We start from the raw sequence: 17,880 nt of genomic DNA, 5'->3' as shown, positions 1-17,880 counted from the left end.
TTGAAGAAAGAGTATCAAAGAAAATAAACTTGCAGCAATTTCTGAATCATACGTAGATGAAAAGACAGCTGCCTGCGGACTCACAAATGTCAGCAATTACTGCCATGCTAATGCCAGGCCATGTGCATCCAACAGCCAAGCAGATGCAACGCACATCAGACAAGTTTCTGCTTTTACTCATAACAAACACAAACACGGCTGTGCGAGTGAGCCCACCAATGCCCCTGAGCTTGCACAGTGCAAGCGGCTTGAGAAATGGCTGTTCACGCAGGGTTAGTCTGCGAGTATAATAATACCTTTCTGATATACTGAAGTAACATGCTCTGCTTTATCATCACAGCAGCTGGAGGGAGTTGCTGCTACAGACGCTGGCGCTGTGTACGTGCGTTGTCTCAGCTGCTGTGACAAGCCGTGCTGCCGCGGCACTGCTACGTGCCACAGCGGTGCAGCTACCTTTGCATTTATGTGGGTACCCCTGAATGATTCCATCTTCATATTGATTTACCGGAATTATTGATTCTAGTAAGAAGAAAAGGTGCCGCATGCTTTTTGTGAACAAGTACAAAACAGAAAAAATAGACTTGCTCTGAAATAAGTGCTGCCAGGAGAAAATGGCAGTGGGCCGGACTGCTTCTTCTTGTATTAATTCCCTACAAATATTAAGTACATTTGGTTTAACAACAGCACGTAAGCAAAAAGTACACCCATATTTTCGGCAGAACTGAAAGCACAGCAGACATAACCCACTCTAATGGTTATGGCAATTGTTTAATGATTAAGGCTCCAGACTCTTGCCTAATTCTGCAGATTACTTGGTTAGTAACTTTGAAACCCGAAAGCTCAGTCTCAGAATGACAAGGTTTGTCTGAAATGCACTTTTCTCTACTAAACGTCTCTCTTCGCCCAGAACGAAGAAAGACTTTATTCAGGAAGGGGTCGGAGCGGAGGCACCGGGTCACGCCAGTCCTGCAGCACCAGGACAAGGACAAACCTCCCTCCCAAAATACTCTGTTTTTTCACTTAAATAAACGACAGAAATAGCAGTGCCGCCGCTGCGCGACGCCTGCCAGAGCCTGTGCCGCTAACGGCTAACTCCCGTCACGCCAGGGCCGCGGCCCACGGGGCCGGGGGATGCCGGTACCCCCGCGGCCCCCGGAAGGGCACCGGGGACGGGGGGAGCCTCCGCCTCCGCCGGGCCCACCCCGCTCTCGCAGGCACCGCCTCGCAGCTGGCCCGCCCGCGCCGCTCTTCTCGCCGCGGCCGCCGCGTGAGCCATAAAATCAATCGCCGCCGCTTGTGGCCTCACCCGCGTGTTTTGCCACATGACGGATGCGGAAGTGAGACGCCGGGGCGGCGTGTGCTCAGCAATGGCGTTCTAGTAGCGGCGGTAGTGGCGGCAGCGGTTTCCCTCCTTCCTGCCTTCCCCCCCTCTGCCGTCGTCGGGACGGGTGGCGCGGCCATGGCCAGGGGCCAGGCGGCCGTGAGCGGCGGGAGGCGGGCGCTGCTGCTGCTGCTGCTGCGGCCGCGCGGGGCAGACGGCGCCCTCCCGCCCGCTGCCGCCGCCGCCGCCTCGCGTGACCGCCGCGCGCCCCCCTCCCCCGCGCGCCGCTGCCTCGGCGACTGGCAGCGCCCGGCCGCGCCGGCGGGCCCCGGGGCGGCCGTTAACGGCAGCGCGGGGTGGGGAAGGCGCGTCGGCGGGAGCGGCAGGGAGAGCCGCCGCCAGCGCCGCGGGGAGCGGGGTGAGAGCTGGGAGGGGCGGGGCGGGTGCCCCCGTCACCTCACCCGACCCCGGGAGTCCGGTGGCGCGGGGGTCCCCCGGGGGGGCCGGGGCCTGCAAGGGGCGCGCTGCTGCCCGCAGCGGCCTGGGGAGGTGTCCGTACGGGTAGTTGTTCGGCCTGTTTGTTTCTCCTCCGAAGACTAAATTGGTTGCCCTTTATTGATCTTTAAGTAAGACAACTAAGGCGTAGCCGTATTTTCTGTCCAAGTGTTTTAAAGTATAATGTCTTGGAGGACAGAGTGCTGCCTCCTGACAATTTACCTCATGTTGCATCTTGCATTCTTCGGTCAGATCGTTTATGCAAGTGCCCAAGTGGAAACGACACTGTCTCAGATTTGCATTCAATGTTGAAAATATTTTCTGTAAAAATAGTACGTGGCAAATTATGAGTGATTAGTTTTTGTCCAAAGGGCAACCAATGAAGGTTCATGGGAAACCAATGGAAAGAGTCTGTGGATTTAGTCCTCAAAGCTTTGACGTGCTCACAGCTTCCACCGATCATGCTGATAACAGCAAAGGAGCAATTTTAAGACCCTGACACTTGGTGGGATTTTTCTAGGACTTTATATTCTTGGAGAGTATCTCAGAAGTGCAGCAGTAGCATTGTATTCTATTTCCAAGCTCTTGCGCATAGAGCTTGTTAGTCGGATGCCTTTTCAGTTTCAAGGAAGCTGCAATAATCTCAACGCACAATCCAATATTTTGCCATAAATTAAAAATATTTGGGGTAGTAAGAAAACGCCTGGAAAGTAAACATGTTGATTAAATAGTCTTTCTTAAAAATAACTTGAGGTTTTTTTAATCTTTTTTTCAGATGTAAGCATCTCTGCATCATCGTCTTCACAAAGTAAAGGGAATATTTCCTTATTGGGAAATAGGAAGCTCTTTTTTGACACTCATGCGCTGGTATGCCTCTTGGAAGAAAATGGTAATTTGCTAGAAATGGGTAGCTATTTTTAATGTCATTTTGTGAGTGGTTTCTTAGTTTACGGAGTTTGTTACTTCTTGACATGTGCTGTTACAGCTTCAGTTTTATGGATTTTATTTTTCTTAATATACTGGGTAAGAACATGTAGGTTTTTTCTATTTCCAGAAGGAAACAGTGAGCTTCTATAACTTTGATTGGAATAACTTATTATCCTACTGGTAATTAAAAATGCTAAAGAGAAATGAAATTTTAAGAATTGAGAGTAAAAACCAAAGTTTTCAAGGTAGTGGTTTAAAATGTATTAATTGGATTCCTACGTATTTAGTATATAGCACCTGAATATGTAACAATGTATTATAATAGGATTGAATATGGACTACTATGTAAAATGCAGCTTTTAGGATAGAACGTAGAATACTATATAAAATATGGCTGCTCTTATGCTAAAACATAGGTAAGGAAATAGATTATTTTGGATTCATGCTAATGTTGCTGAGGTGGGGAAGGTACCTTAAGGTGAAGTTCAGTATGGCTGAATTGACTTCTTCATCCCTAAAAAGAAGAGGTCCCAGTCCCTTTCCCCTGCCATGTGGTTTCATCTCTTTCCATGTGCCAACCTAATTCTCAGAAAACTCTCTAGCTCTTTTGCTTGATTGGTAGTCTGAGACGCTAGTTTAATTAGTTCACAGAGCAGTTGTGTGAGCACCAGGACACATACAAAGTGTCAGGAGGAGGGATAAGGGGAGAGAGAGAGAGGGGAGGAGTATCTCTTCCTTTTAGAGGTGGCAAACTTATATCAGCTCACCTATTGAAAGTGACTCGCTCTCAGACGCCATATGTGCTTTCTGACACTGAACCGCCAGTTAGTTTGAAACAATCATGCTTTTGCAAGTATTTCTTTTCATAATGATTAAATCTTGTTCATGACATTTTTAATCCTACATTTTGAAAGTAGAGAAGTTGAGAGTATTTCTAGGGACAATGTTTTACAACAGTTCCCAATATATTCAGTTTAAAAGGTGTAATAGGGACTCGGAGGCTGGTACGCCTAAAATCAGAGCAGTTAGCTCTGTTTTCGGTTGTTGAGTTGGTACTAAAGATTTATAGTATACTGAAAGTAAGTATCTGCTTTTCAGGGTCAGAATTCTTGCTCATATAAATAACCACATGTGAGAGATGACATTCCATAATACTTATAGAAAATGTCCAGCTGATACTGTAATAGTGCTGTACTACAGAAGCAGCCAGACTATGTCACAGACGTAATTTTGGGGTGGGGGGAACTTGGATGTACTGACTGGTTGTGTTTTTCTGTTAGTGCTGGATCAAGAGGAGTATGTTTTATTGTCTTTCATAACTGATGTTCATTTTAACTTGGTGCTGAGTATTAGCAAGTGGCATTTCTGTAAACTGTCCAGATTTAGGTCTCTCTCTGAATGTTGTTGCAATTTGTTTTGCATAGGGTTCACTACTCAGCAGTCGGAGGTCATTGTATCTGCATTAGTGAACATTATGAACACCAACCTGGATGTGATTTACAAGGACATGGTCACCAAAGTACAGCAGGTTAGATCACAGGCAATGGTGGGGGTGAAGTAAATCAAAACCCAGTATGCCTGCTAATGAAATATATGTTGCGATGTATTATTGTTAGCCACTGTATTTGAAAAGTTTGAAGGTGAAGAGCAAACATTCCTGTGTATCTGTTGGATAGTGAATTTTGTCTTGAGTTTATCAAATACTTACCAAAGTGTTGTGGTGGACCTTGAGATTTAGGTACTGTGAGTTGGTATGCGAACCACGGGTAGTTTTTTAGTTTCGACCTTACTGTATCATGAAATAGAATTACTGAGAAGGCTTTTAGACAGACATAGGAGGTATTCAATGCATGGACTTGAATAGTAATGGCTCCTACATATATTCTTTTGTACACTTGTAACAAGGAAGTACAGAGTCCCTCAGTTATTTACCACTCTGTTATGTGGTACCTTTTTATTTATCAATTTGTGTCACAGTTACATTTATGTTGTAATAGAATTGAGCTGAATTTCTTTTTTTATATGATGTTTTTAGGGCATGATTGGTGTAGTTGTACATACTGGTAAGATACAGGAGCATGTATAGTTTGGATGCTGATACTGAAATCTGTCTCCCTTTCCTTTGATGCGCACATTGTTCGTAGTATCCTCTAAACCTACCCAGCAAATACATCTTGGTGGGAGGAAGTCAAGAAAACTTGCTTGGAAATAGACTGATAATGCTGAGTATCTACAGAGATCCTTCCTAGCTACGAGGAAATTGCATTCAACTGAACTGAATTGTTAGCTTTGACTTGTGAGGGAATGATTGTTTTAATGAATAATTGTGTCTGGAGGCAAGGCTTGTTCTAATACTGGCTGTGATTTTTTTGGGGCCCTTTGTCAGGTCATACAAAGGTAGATCCATGTAATGAATTGGACATGACAGTGTTGAATATTGCCACGTTGAGCTCTTAGGCAGCTGGCTCTAGAAATGAAACTGAAATTCAGAGCAAGACATGATTCACTGCATGTGGAACTTAAGCATCTTTGACTGGGATTCACAATATCTGGTACGCTGGAATTCCCTGACACGTAAGCTGGTTAAATAGACAACACTGACAAGAAGCATAACTGAAGTACAACCTCTTGGGCTGCTCTGTGAGGCTGGGGTTCACAGCCCCATGTCACCTTCTGAACACAGGCTTTAACTTGGTTCATAGTAACTAAGCTGCTGTCTTAAAACATGAGAAAACAGCAGCTGCTGTTGTTGTAGTATAATAGTCTTGGCAGTAGGGCATCTCATTAAGAAGTGAGATACCTGGATTTTGTACCACCTTCCATCTAGGGAGGTTTCAGCTCATCCTTCGTAGCTTTTAGATTCCAGACAAAGCAGACGTGGGAGTGCTTCCTCCTCCTCTGCTGAATTTGTTCCACAGTCAATCAGGGAATGCAATGTTAAAGGGACCCTTTCTCCCGTGGTTGGTTGTATTTTACAGTAAGCAGTCTGCAATAAGCAATCTCAACCTCCTTCTGTGCCCAGCTTTTTTTAAATGAAAGTTTTACTTTGTTTTGTGCTGAACTAAAAGTTGCTACTGATGGTAGATGTTTTCTGAGGCGGTTAGATTTGACCCTCAGGTGACTTTCTGCCATTAAGATTCAAATGTGCAGGTTGTACAGCATGCTAAGATACAAGCAGTGCAGGAGGTGTGTACGTCATGAACTCTGGGCAACATGATAAACCTGTACTTCCTTATAGCCTTTGAATGCACAAGGGCTTATGCAAAAAGAGAAGGAAGAATTGGAAGAAGGTTTGGAACATTGTGGATGTAGCTATTATCATTAGGCCATAGTTGGGTATGGAAAAGATAAAGTATTAGGTTAGAGATAAGGTTAGATAAAACCTTAGGGAAAAAGAAATGTGTGTGTGTATGTATAGAGATGAGGAAGAGAAAGAATATGGAAGATTCTGTTCTGTTTTCTGCGTTCACTGAAGAGGGGGGAGAACAAAAGCAAGCTAGAGACATCAGGGAGTAAGAGAAGAGGTGTCCATTGCAGTATTTTTTCTGTAGACTTTGTAACATGTCCAGTACACTGACCCATTTTTGTCAGTCTTGTGGTCAGGTAGCCTGGTGAGGCATCTCCAGATGCCACTTAGAAATACAACACCGTAAGTTGGACTAGCATTTCCTGACAAAAGTGAAGTTAGAGTGCTGTGTCAGATTTGTAGGGTTCTTAGTCCAGAATCCAAAGCAAGGGACTAGTTATTAGAAGATCATCTTCAGAGAAGAGAAGGCAGTCCTTGTTTGCATGTGTGGATCGTGTGGGATCTAGAACAATGTCTGCAGACTTTTCCATCCTTGAAAGTTGCAGAGGATTCTTGTTTGTCTTCTGTCAGCTCAGTATAACAGACTGAGAAGAGCAATTAAAAATATAAGTATAGTGCATGATTCTGAGTAGCAAAGTAGGGTGAGCCCCCTTGCAGGGGGAGGGGAAAATGGAGGTAATTACAAAAGAGTATGGTTGCACTGAGGAGTTTTGGTCTGAAAGCCAGCTTTCCTCATTTTGCTGAGAGACATGTAATGCCTTTGCTAGCTTAAGAATTTTAAGACTTGGAAGAAACTATTTCTTAGGCTATTCATTTAATTATTCTGATCTGTGTTAGCACTGCTAATTTTGTCAAAGGTTACCAGCGTTTGAGCCTAACTTGCTTATTTTGTCACTGTCACTTAGTTTCTCTTGCTTTCTGAAACTCAGATAATCAATCTGAAATTGGTGAATTAAAAATTTCAGGGTACCAAAATAGCTTATATTTGTAGGCACAGACGAGAAAAAGCATTATAGTTATGATATGTTCTGAAGTTTTTCTTCCCTCTTTTAAAGGAAATTGCACTTCAGCAAGTAATGTCCCATATTGGTGGCGTGAAAAAGGACATGATTATTTTGGAAAAAAGTGAATTTTCAGCACTTTGTTCAGAAAACGAGGTAAAAATCACTATCTTGGAAAGTGCTATTCTAGCACTTGCTTATTTTTCCTAAGGATGTAAAAAAGCATCTTGTACCCAAGGGGTTGGCTCTGCAGCCAGTATGGTTTAACACCTTCATTAATGACCATGTTGGTGAGGCAGAGTGCACCCTCAGCAAGTCTGCAGATGACACAAAGCTGGGAGCAGTGGGTGATACACCAGGCAGTTGTGCTGCCATTCAGAGGGACATCAACAAGCTGGGGAAATGGGATGACAGAGATCTCATGAAGTTGAACAAATAGAAGTGCCGAGTCCTGCCCCTGGGGATTATAAACCCAGGCACCAGGACAGGCTGTGGGCGACCAGCTGGAAAGCAGCTTTGCAGAAGAGGCCCTCAGGGTCCTGGTGGACACCAAGTTGACCATGAGCCAGTGATGAGCCCTTGTGGCAAAAGTGGCCAACAGCCTCCTGGGCTGTGTTAGGAGGGCTGCCAGTGGGTCAAGGGAGGTGATCCTTCCTGTCATCTTGGCTCTGGTGAGACTTCATCTGGAGTGCTGGGTCCGGTTCTGGGCTCTCCAGTGCAAGGGAGACATGGACATACTGGACAGAGTCCAACAAATGGCCAGAAAGATCACTGGAGCATCTGACACATGAGGAAAGACTGCAAGAGCCGGGACTGTTTAGCCTGGAGAAGAGAAGGCTCAGAGGGGATCCCATCAATGTATACAAATATTTGAAGGGAGAGTATAGAGAAGACAGAGATAGGCTCTTTCCAGTGTTGTCCAGTGGCAGAACAATAGGGGTAATTGGCACAGATCAAAATGCGATAAATTCTATTTAAACATAAGAAAACCCTTTTTACTGTAAGGGTTGTAGAACACTGGAATAGGATACCCAGAGAGGCTGTGGAGTCCCTATCCTGGAGATATTCAAAACCCAACTGGACGTGGCACTGAGCAACCTGCTCTAGTTGCCCCTGCTTTGAGCAGGGGATTAGAATGGATGATCTCCAGAGAGAGTTAATAGAAGATGCTACAGCTATACCTATTTCCTGTATCTTTTGAAAGAGAGAAAGTAATAGAATAATTTGGTTTAGAAAGGACCTCTAGAGAACATTAGGTAGTTGCAGGCTGCAGATTGCCACTTAGCCATCTCTTCTTAAAGCTGAACAAACCCAGCTCTCTCTCCTCCTCACCCTCCCACCCCCAACATAGCGTGCTCCAGCCCGCCGTCATCTTCATGGCCCTCCACTGGACTTTATTCAGTATGTCAATGTCTGTCTTGCACCAGGGAGCCTAAAGCTGGACACAGCACTTCCAGTGCAGGCTCACAAGTGCTGAATAGGGGGAAATAATCACTTCCCTGGGCCTGCTGGGTTTACTCTTGTTAATACCATCCCATACATTTGGCCACAGTTACTGCTGTGGGACATTGCTAGCTTCTGTCTTGTGTAGTTGGTTGGAAACGCACAGTACTGAGTAACCATGCATGTATATGCATATATCTATACACATGCAGATATCTATACACATACTGAGGACATAGTTAAACCACGCTCAGTTTGCTTTCCTTCTCGTGTTATGGGTTATAGTCGTTGTTACTGATAGTGCAAACTCATGAGTATTTCTAGATTATGGTGTTTTATATACAGTAATAAAGTGTACAATTTTCTTCTACTCTTCCAGAAAATAAAACTTGAACTCCAGCAGATAAAGAAGCAAGTCATGGTAAGATACCATACCAATATAATTAACACCTGTCGTTTGCTTTAAATAAAAAAAAAAATGTTGCTTTCAAGATTTTATTTTAAAAGCTGTGCTTAGTTGTTGTGATATAGAGGATACTGAAACTGCAGTTGATGGTACACTGCAAGCTGCAGCAGAGACAATTTCATGCATGCTTCATTTATGATGACAGAGAACTGTGAATGGTACAAGAGGTGAAGAAAAATTTAACTGAGGTTTTTTTTACTTACATGTCCTTAATTCAGATTCAGAAAGTGGCTGCCATGTCATGGTTAAGGCTGAGTGAAATTCTGCATTTAGGGCTGCCTGTTACATGTGAAGATGCAATATACTTCTAAAATTACAGCACTTACAGATTGGTTTGGGCTTTGGTTTGGTGTTTTGTTTTTTTTTTTTTTTTCCTCTGAAGACTTACCTGTTAGCTGTCCAGAATTAAAAATAGCTTTTAAATAGCTTCTTTAGGCCACTAAGTTTGGGACCATTATGTTTGGTCCCATTTGTTTGGGAGCAAATGACCACTGCAAGAAAACAGAGTCTCTGTAGAAAGCTTCCTCTGTTAATTATCCTACAGATTCTTATTCTTATCAGGTTTAAGCATCAGTGCTGTGTTTCTGTTCTTTATGGTTTGCCTGTCTTGAATAGCACTCCAAACACCCTTCTACCATTGGAAACGAGATCGTCTCAAAATCTGTTATTTCAATGGGTGTGGAGTCATAAGCAGCCTTTACACAGAAACAAACATTCCTGCAAGAGTGATTAAGACTGGAAACTGGGAAACATTAACTGTTTTTAGCAAGTATGGGCATCTGACTTGAGAACTGCTATTTCCTGCTGAGATGTCCTCCTGAGTTGGAAGGATGGGGTACTCTTCCTTCTCTAGGATTTGTCCATGAAACTGTCAGACTATTGGACTTGTTGAGCTAGTTGACAATGTGGTCAAACTCAGCCTAGTGCCTCCTTGCCATTTCTTTCCTATTCTCTTCAATTTCTTTTTGCACTGTCGTCTCCAAAAGGAGAACATAAATTTCTCAAGGCTAATCCTGCATGTTTCATACTGTGTTATGAAGTGCTTAAGGCATCTGGGTTTTCAGAATACCATTTTAAAATACATTTGACATCTAATTTTTTAATTGTAACTTATTTTATGGGTTTAGTAGCATATAAATGAGTTAGTGTAATGTACTGGTAGAGCACCAAGGATCTGAGTCATCTTTTCTTAAAAGTTAGATGTCTTTAAACTTTACTTTTAACTTGCCCTTGTGAGAATTACATTTACAGTTATTTTATATTTGCTCATATTTGTTTCTCTAAAAGACAAAAAGATGCAATGTTGTAAAAGTTTATGAAAAACTTTCTTTCTAATTTTTGATTCATTAAACTGTAATGTATCATGTTGTAATGATATCTAATTGTAAACCAGTTAAAGGTCAAAAATTCAGACATAGAAATTTAGTCTAATTATTGTTCATACTAACTTAATGAACTCTTGACTGGTTGACATAGGCCTACTTGAGAGATGCTTACTTGGTTTTAATAGTAGAATCTTCCAGAACATCAGCAATCTTTCGCTTCTCCCACACATTCATCTGATCAGCAGTTTGCCTCATGACAAACTGTCAGCTGGCTGGAATTCCTGCCAGGAGGTTGCATTAAAATGGCAGCTGTCACTGAGAAAAGCAAGAATCACTTACAGCTCTTGAAGTAAAATGCAAGTGTACAACTTACAGTAGTTAGATGTTTAAAAATATAATAAACACCTACTGACTTCTAAAATGTCTGTAGCTTTTTCTGAAAGCCCAGGATGTAGTCTTTAGAAACAGATTTTCTTTTACATTGGAAGGTTAGAAACTGCTTTTAAAGTTATTTTGAGCATCAAGGTTGCTTCATGGAGGAAGTCCAACTTACAGGTGTACCTAGGCATGGATTTCTAGAAATCAGAGAGAGTTACAGGATATATGAAAGATTCCCAGCATTTATAGAAGAATGTGCTCTCAATTAAGTGCTGTTCTCAGTGTTCTGGTTTTAAAAGTAATGGTTAGTTTTTGATTCTGACATCCATTCATACTATAGAACATGAGTATTTCCCAGGGGAAGAACAGGAATACTTATGCTTTTGAAAGTTATGTACATTAATTGGAGAGAAGCTTGATTCCTGAGATATGTAAAGAAAGGCGCAATATATTTGTCTATTTTTTTTCTGCTTATGATTGAAGAAAAAAATCATTCTTGCTGCTTTATCAATTCTTTCCCATTAGGATGAAATTACCAAAGTTCGTGCAGATAATAAGTTAAATCTAAACCTAGAGAAGAGCAGAGTAAAAGAATTGGTAAGTTTTGGTTACTTTCTTCTAGAAACATCTCAGCACTGAATGATCTCCAAATTTGGGTAAGAGCATCTTACCCAAAGAGCATTTTCATACTAATCTATAGTATCATTCAGCTTCAAGATGGTGTTAATCCAAGTTACTCATCCTTGTGCTGCTATAGTACAAGGTGCCATGTTTGGTTTTGTATGTCTGTCTATTTTGATATTGTTTTAATATCAGGATTAAAACATTATAATTAAATATATTAGATATTAATCTAAACACGCTGACTAGCTGCATAGAGGTTTTCTATGTTATTAGTATATCTCTTTCTCTATTTTCTCACTTCATTAAGTTTACACATTTCATTAAACTTATCATTGAAGATGTTTCATTTCCCTATGACTAGAGAATTTATAGCGTAGCTAATTTGTCAGGAAATACCTGTTGTGAAAATAGTTGTAATTTTTTTTTTTTTTTTTTTTTTTTAATTGTAACTGATACTGGTTCAGATTGTTTTGGACTTTGAAATATCTGGTAGAACTGAATTGATGTCATCTTAAATTAGAATAACATAGATGAAGAATTAGAAGATTAACAAGTTTTTGCATTATATGTAGCACTCTGTTTAGGGTTCTGTTCCCATGATAATTTTTAATAGCTTTTAGGATCTCAAAGAAATTGCATCTTCTAAATTGAAAGATCTTTTAATGACCTTTGTCTGTTAATATTATTTCTTACTCAGTCCTTTTTTACAGGTGTGTAATGGAGATGTAATATTTATCTCCAATCTAGGCAATAAGAACTGTTCAAGTAGATATAATTTCTCTTCTGTGTGTGCCCCTTGAAGTTTTTTGCAATGACTAGTATAGGTAACACCTGCGTCAGTGATTTATTATAATGACTAACAGCCTTCTATCCCATGGTAGATGCTTGAACAAAGTACAATTTGAGCAGGAAGAATTCTTGTTTAAAGGTTAATATTTCACGCTCATGTTTTAAAAAAGCATCATATGAAATGTATTAACTGTGTACATCATAAGCTTTGCAATACTTCAGGCTTACAACACCTATTTAAAATCAGGCACTAGTGTTTTCTTGTATATTTATGTAGGATCCTGGACTCTGTTGCACAGAACAGTACGTTATTTTGATTGCCTCCCAGGAGAAGCAAACTGTGTGTGTCAGCTCTCTCTTAAAAAGTTGACCAACTTTGTAGTCTGTTTTTCAACTATAATTTCATAGTTTCTATGAAAACTGCTCTTTTCTTTTTTCCCTTCCCCCTGCTCCCCCACTTCAATTGCCAGCTCTGCCATGCGTTAAGGGAAAAGGAAAAAGGCAGATGAATGGGGAGCAGGTTGTAACTGTGTGCTGAGCTGGGGGAGAGACGTAATGCAGTATTTTCTATAGTAGGCAGAGCATCATTATCATATTTACTTCAATTGTAATGTGACTTAGGACTGAATATCTAGTTTTCTGAGAATAAAACTCAGGATAATTGAAGGTTACTGTGCATTCTTACTAAGTTACTATTCAGAAGAGAAATGTCCTAATTTTAAATAGATTTAACTTGAACGCTAGGTAGAATGTTCTTATCCTTCAGTTTTGCTTGGAATAAGTACTGAAGGAGAATTTCTTAATTTGTCAACACTGATGTGGGCAGTCTTTAATGTTTCAAACTCTAAATGCTTTATTTTTAATTAGTGCATGCCACTTTACATTTCCTGAAGAATCCTACATTGCTTAATGCACATCTGTTTATGCTGTGATTTATATCTTCAGTAATACAGATGTGATTTTAAGACTTGAAGTATGGTACAAAATTCCATATATATTCACGTGTTCATGCATCACAGTGCCTCTAAACTTGCTGTTAAAAATCTCAAAATGCATCTGACAAAACTGAATTTTCTCTGCACTGTGAAAAACATGGACTTAAGGGGAAGTCTCCCTGTTGAATTTCAGGCGGGAAGTTTAACCTTGTCTTTCCCCCTTTTTTATGCACTGGTGTTATTACAGATGTGTGGTGATGCCTTGCAGTAAAAGGATTTCGCTGTCTTAACCCTAAGTTTAAAGTCCTTGGGTCTGACCTAGAGAGTTCTAGCCACAAAGAAAAACTTCTAGCAAACACAAACATCAAGAAAGAAGCTTGTAGAATATAAATTATTCAGAAAATGTGTATTTGGCTAACAGCATCTACTTAAAGTAAGACAGATGAAATATTTCAATCCATAAAATTGTTTATTTTAAATGTCATGGTTCTTTTGGTAGCGATGGTCAGTTTATTAATGTGAGGTCCAATTCTTATGTGAAATTTCACCTCGGACATAATTTTAGATTCTTCTATAAATATTCTGCCATCTTACCACTTTCAAAAATGTATATTTATGTAAAATGTCTGAATTTCCTTTTTTACCCCTCTCCATTTTGCAGAATCTAGTGACTGTTTTGTTAATTGTAGGCATGCTGTTATTTGTCTTTGTCATGTCATTTTCTACATTTGTAGCAGCCTGCTATCTCTTAACTTCATCTTTAGATCAGTCAAAAGTCCAAATAGAGCTCAAGATCTTTAAGGAGGGTTTTTCAATGCTGTGAGGCATTTATGTAGATTAATCTGAGTTTAATATTAAAGCGGAATAAGCTTCCGGAGTGGAGGAAAAATAAAGCGACTTTCCATGGGAATGTCAACAGATGAGGTTATTGCTGTGTAACTGAGGATTCTGAGATGGGTGCCTGATGACCTTAATACTCTGCACTATAGACTGGTGGTTTAGCAGCTGTCTATGAATAATTGAATCACTCCAGTAGTGGGACAGGAACCATTATAGATGTCAAGGTAAATCATGCCTCTTCATGAGTCAGAAAGGTAACCTGTCTTAAAGGTATGCTGCTTTAATTTGGATTTAACTTTCCTCGAACCCAAATAGCTGTAACTTAAAAATAAGCCACAACTTCTGATGTTCCACAAATGAATGGCTTAATGTGAGGTACAAATGTGCTATGTTTAACAAGTATATCATGAAATGATGGTCAGAACAATACAAATGGTGAGCACATGCGATGCTGGTTAAACATTTCTTTGATAGCTGAGTTTGATACAATGTTTTAAAACTGTACTCTCCTTCCTGAAGAAAGTAGGTGATTCAGTCTTGATTGTGCTTGTATGCTCAATGGATTAGTTAACTGTTCCAGCGTTACTGTTTAGAGTAGTAGGTCTTTGTTTTTCAGAAATGCAAATCTGCCAACCTTTCTTCTAGCTGCTTCTTAATATATACAGTTTTTGCAGAAGATGAGTGTCTGATGGAGTTGTTGCGCTTTACTGTTCAGAGGTGTGGATGAACACCTGTCTAAATTGTGCTTTTCCAAAGGACAGCAATTATCCTACAATACTGTTTCCCAAGTGTTGTCAGACAATAACCTTGTGCAGATTCAGTGTTCTACAGAATTTGAAAACAAAGAAAGACACTTTTAAGTGTAGGGGGAAAAGTTTAATGACAATATAATGTTTATCTTTCTTTTTTTCCCCCCTCTAGTACTCACTTAATGAAAGAAAACTGCTTGAAATGAGGACAGAAATAGTGGAATTGGTAAGAGCTTGTAGCTGATTATTACACAGCAAATCTTTTTGTACTTGTGTTATAGACCCGCTATTCTTTTTGGAGTTGTTCATGTCTTTAGGCACTGTAATGTACAAAATGAGATTGTGCTTTATTATTTCCCTGTGTATTTTTGTATTGGTACAGGTAACTGAAGTGTCTACAGAATAAAAAGGCTTTCATATATATTATTAGACCCTCTGCATGTATATATACAAACGGTTCAGTGGTCACTTTGTTTTGAAACTTCATGCATGTAGTATTTTCTCTAGATGGAATTCTGCTCTTAATGTTAGTTTGTGAAATTAATTTTTTTTTTTTACTTCCATGTTCAGTGGGACTGAAACACATTGCTAGATTGATTTGGCTTCATTTTAGAGGAGGTTTTTACCAAGCACTTCCTCTTCCTTTTATTTCCTTTCTGTAGTATAGGGAATTATCCCTAGGAAGTCATCTAGCAGTAAATCATTAACTGATTTACAATGTTTCAGTAGTGCTGATTTGAAAATATCAGCAACTCAGCAGCTGTTGTTCTCAGTTAACAAGTTTGATCTTTCAGTCTTTTCTGAGTAATAATTCTGTCCCATTTTTTTACAGAAGTCCTGTCTTCTGTCATAATCAGATTCTGAATTTGTCTGTAGCTGGTTTTGTGTTAAATTCATTACAAGATGAAGACATGCTTTTTTACACCAGAAGACCAATTCTCAATTTTTCTAATGATCCATAAATCTTTATGCTCCGGTATGTTTTTGTCACAAGAGGCTCTTAAACTTCTCAGTAGCTCTTATAATTGAGCAGTGACTTTAATAGCGGTGAGCCAAATGACAGATTGAAGTTAACGTTTATGCTGCTAGATTGAGATAAGAAGGCATCCAGTTCTGCCACTTCCTAGATTATGTGTTAAGGGACATGTAATCATGTACGTTTCCCGAGTTCACCAAATCATTCAGTTCCTTGGATATAATCAGCTAGGAAGGAGCTTGTTCTCTTTGAATGCAAATAAACATACATTTAAAGAGGAACAAAAATACAACTTGAAGGGATGGGTTAAATTTCTGAATAAACTAGAAACTGTTCAAATTGCGTCATTTTGTTGCTTTGTTTTTTAGCATGCGCAACAAGATCGAGCTCTGATCCAAACAGACAGAAAAATAGACACAGAAGTTGCAGATCTGAAAACAATGCTTGAATCGCACAAACTTGACAATATTAAGTACTTAGCAGGTAAGGAATCTGGTGGTTGTCTCTGATGGTGAAACTGTTAAATGTTAAATGTTTGGCAAACTCTTGATTGACGGTATTCATAAAGGCCCTGATTAAAAATAATTCTTGAAATAGACTCAGTCAAGATTAGCAGACTTATTTGTGTACTTAACCCAGCCAAAGCTTCCTATGATTCACAACTTTATTTTGCATGGGCTATGGCTGTATGGCTTTTGGTTTTTTCCCCAGCTTTACACTGTAATAATAATGTGTATAAGAAATCTAAAAGACTGCCCGTTAACAAGGGCCAAAAAGTTCTTCTGTGCCTGACTTAATTTGTAAAAGCAGCTTGCTGCATGCATTTCTGGGATTTCTTCATCTGTCTGATGGAGATCTAGGTGCAAAATGGAACATTTCAGCTTTTCTGACTGTGCAGCACCACATATTCTTTAAACTTTCATTTTTCAGGCATGTGCATTAGAAAAATATTCTCTGTGTTTGTGTGCCTACATTACTGCCCTGGGTCACTTTAATATTTTGACATTTTGCTACTGAGTGAGCAGTGCTATTAAATGAGCAGGTTTGCAGTAGAAAATTATTCTTCTGATTTAGATTTTCTGATTATTCTTTCACAATGGATTTTGTCACAAGTACAATCATGTCTATTCATAGTATTGTACTTCAGGCATATCCTTTAGAGAGAACCATTACTGGAAAATAAAAGGCAATTTATTAAAATGAGAGGAAATTCTTTTCCCCACCATCCCTACTCAAAGACATGTTGAACTCTGCATGGGGAAAAAAAAATAAAAATAATTTGCATTGTGTTTGAAGTGCTTCTGTTGCAAACAGTGGGAAAAATCTTTTGTGTGTGTATCTAGAAATGAAAAGTTTATTTCATTTAAATGGGAATTTTAAAAATTGCAAACTGATAAGCCTCATTAAAGATAGCTCTCATTTATTTGTTTGCTGAATACTTGACTGTGTTTTAATAATCCATGTCCTCACTTTACAACTGTAACTTGCCATCAAATACATCAACAGCAAAAGGAGGGTCAAGGAGAGCCTCCACCACTTGCTGAATGAGGAGGGTAGTGTAGTGTCAGGGGATGAGGAAAAGGCAGAGGTGCTCAATGCCTTCTTTGCCTCGGTCTTTAATGTCAAGACCGGTTGTCCTCAGGAGACTCAGCCCCCAGAGCCTGAAGTTAGGGACGGGGGGCTGTGTGAACCCCCCGTAATCCAGGAGGAGACGGTTAGTGACCTGCTGTGCCACTTGGACACCCACAAGGCTATGGGCCTGGATGGGATTCACCCTAGAGTAATGAAGGAACTGGCAAATGAACTTGCCAAACCACTCTCTATTATCTACCGGCAGTCCTGGTTAACTGGAGAAGTTCCAGCTGACTGGAAATTAGCAAATGTAACGCCCATCTACAAGAAGGGTCGGAAGGATGATCCAGGGAAGTATAGGCCTGTCAGCCTGACCTCGGTGCCAGGCAAGGTGATGGAACAGGTCATCCTGAGTGCCATTACAGGGCACATGCAGGACAATCGGGGCATCGGGGCCAGCCAACATGGATTCATGAAAGGCAGGTCCTGCTTGACCAACCTGGTCTCCTTCTATGACCAAGTGACCCGCTTAGTAGATGAGGGCAGGGCTGTGGATGTAGTCTATCTAGACATCAGTAAGGCATTCGACACTGTCTCCCACAGCATCCTCCTAGACAAACTGGCTGCCCGGGGCTTGGATGGGTGGACTCTTCAATGGGTTAAAAACTGGCTGGATGGCCGAGCCGAGAGAGTGGTGGTGAATGGGGCAAAGTCCAACTGGCAGCCGGTCAC

The 17,880-nt window shown here is 40.5% G+C and overlaps 1 protein-coding gene across 3 annotated transcripts in view; it reads left to right on the top strand.

The window, feature by feature from the left end:
* Positions 1 to 1,338: 1,338 nt before the first annotated feature.
* Positions 1,339 to 17,880, top strand: part of MCUR1 (mitochondrial calcium uniporter regulator 1) — a 43,690-nt gene continuing 27,148 nt past the window's right edge. For all 3 annotated transcript variants that reach the window (XR_011047850.1, XR_011047851.1, XM_068396853.1), the window contains exons 1-8: positions 1,339 to 1,739; positions 2,592 to 2,705; positions 4,168 to 4,271; positions 7,106 to 7,207; positions 8,874 to 8,915; positions 11,189 to 11,260; positions 14,773 to 14,826; positions 15,945 to 16,059. Coding sequence is in view for 1 of the 3 variants with exons in the window: in XM_068396853.1 (XP_068252954.1) it covers positions 1,460 to 1,739; positions 2,592 to 2,705; positions 4,168 to 4,271; positions 7,106 to 7,207; positions 8,874 to 8,915; positions 11,189 to 11,260; positions 14,773 to 14,826; positions 15,945 to 16,059 (883 nt within the window). In the remaining 2 variants the exon portion in view is untranslated. The remainder of the gene's footprint in view (positions 1,740 to 2,591; positions 2,706 to 4,167; positions 4,272 to 7,105; positions 7,208 to 8,873; positions 8,916 to 11,188; positions 11,261 to 14,772; positions 14,827 to 15,944; positions 16,060 to 17,880) is intronic.

Source organism: Nyctibius grandis, chromosome 3 (assembly GCF_013368605.1).
Source record: "Nyctibius grandis isolate bNycGra1 chromosome 3, bNycGra1.pri, whole genome shotgun sequence".
NCBI classification, from domain to species: Eukaryota; Metazoa; Chordata; class Aves; order Nyctibiiformes; family Nyctibiidae; genus Nyctibius; species Nyctibius grandis.
Note: the sequence above shows the minus strand (reverse complement) of the source record. Positions and strands in the feature narration are given on the sequence as shown.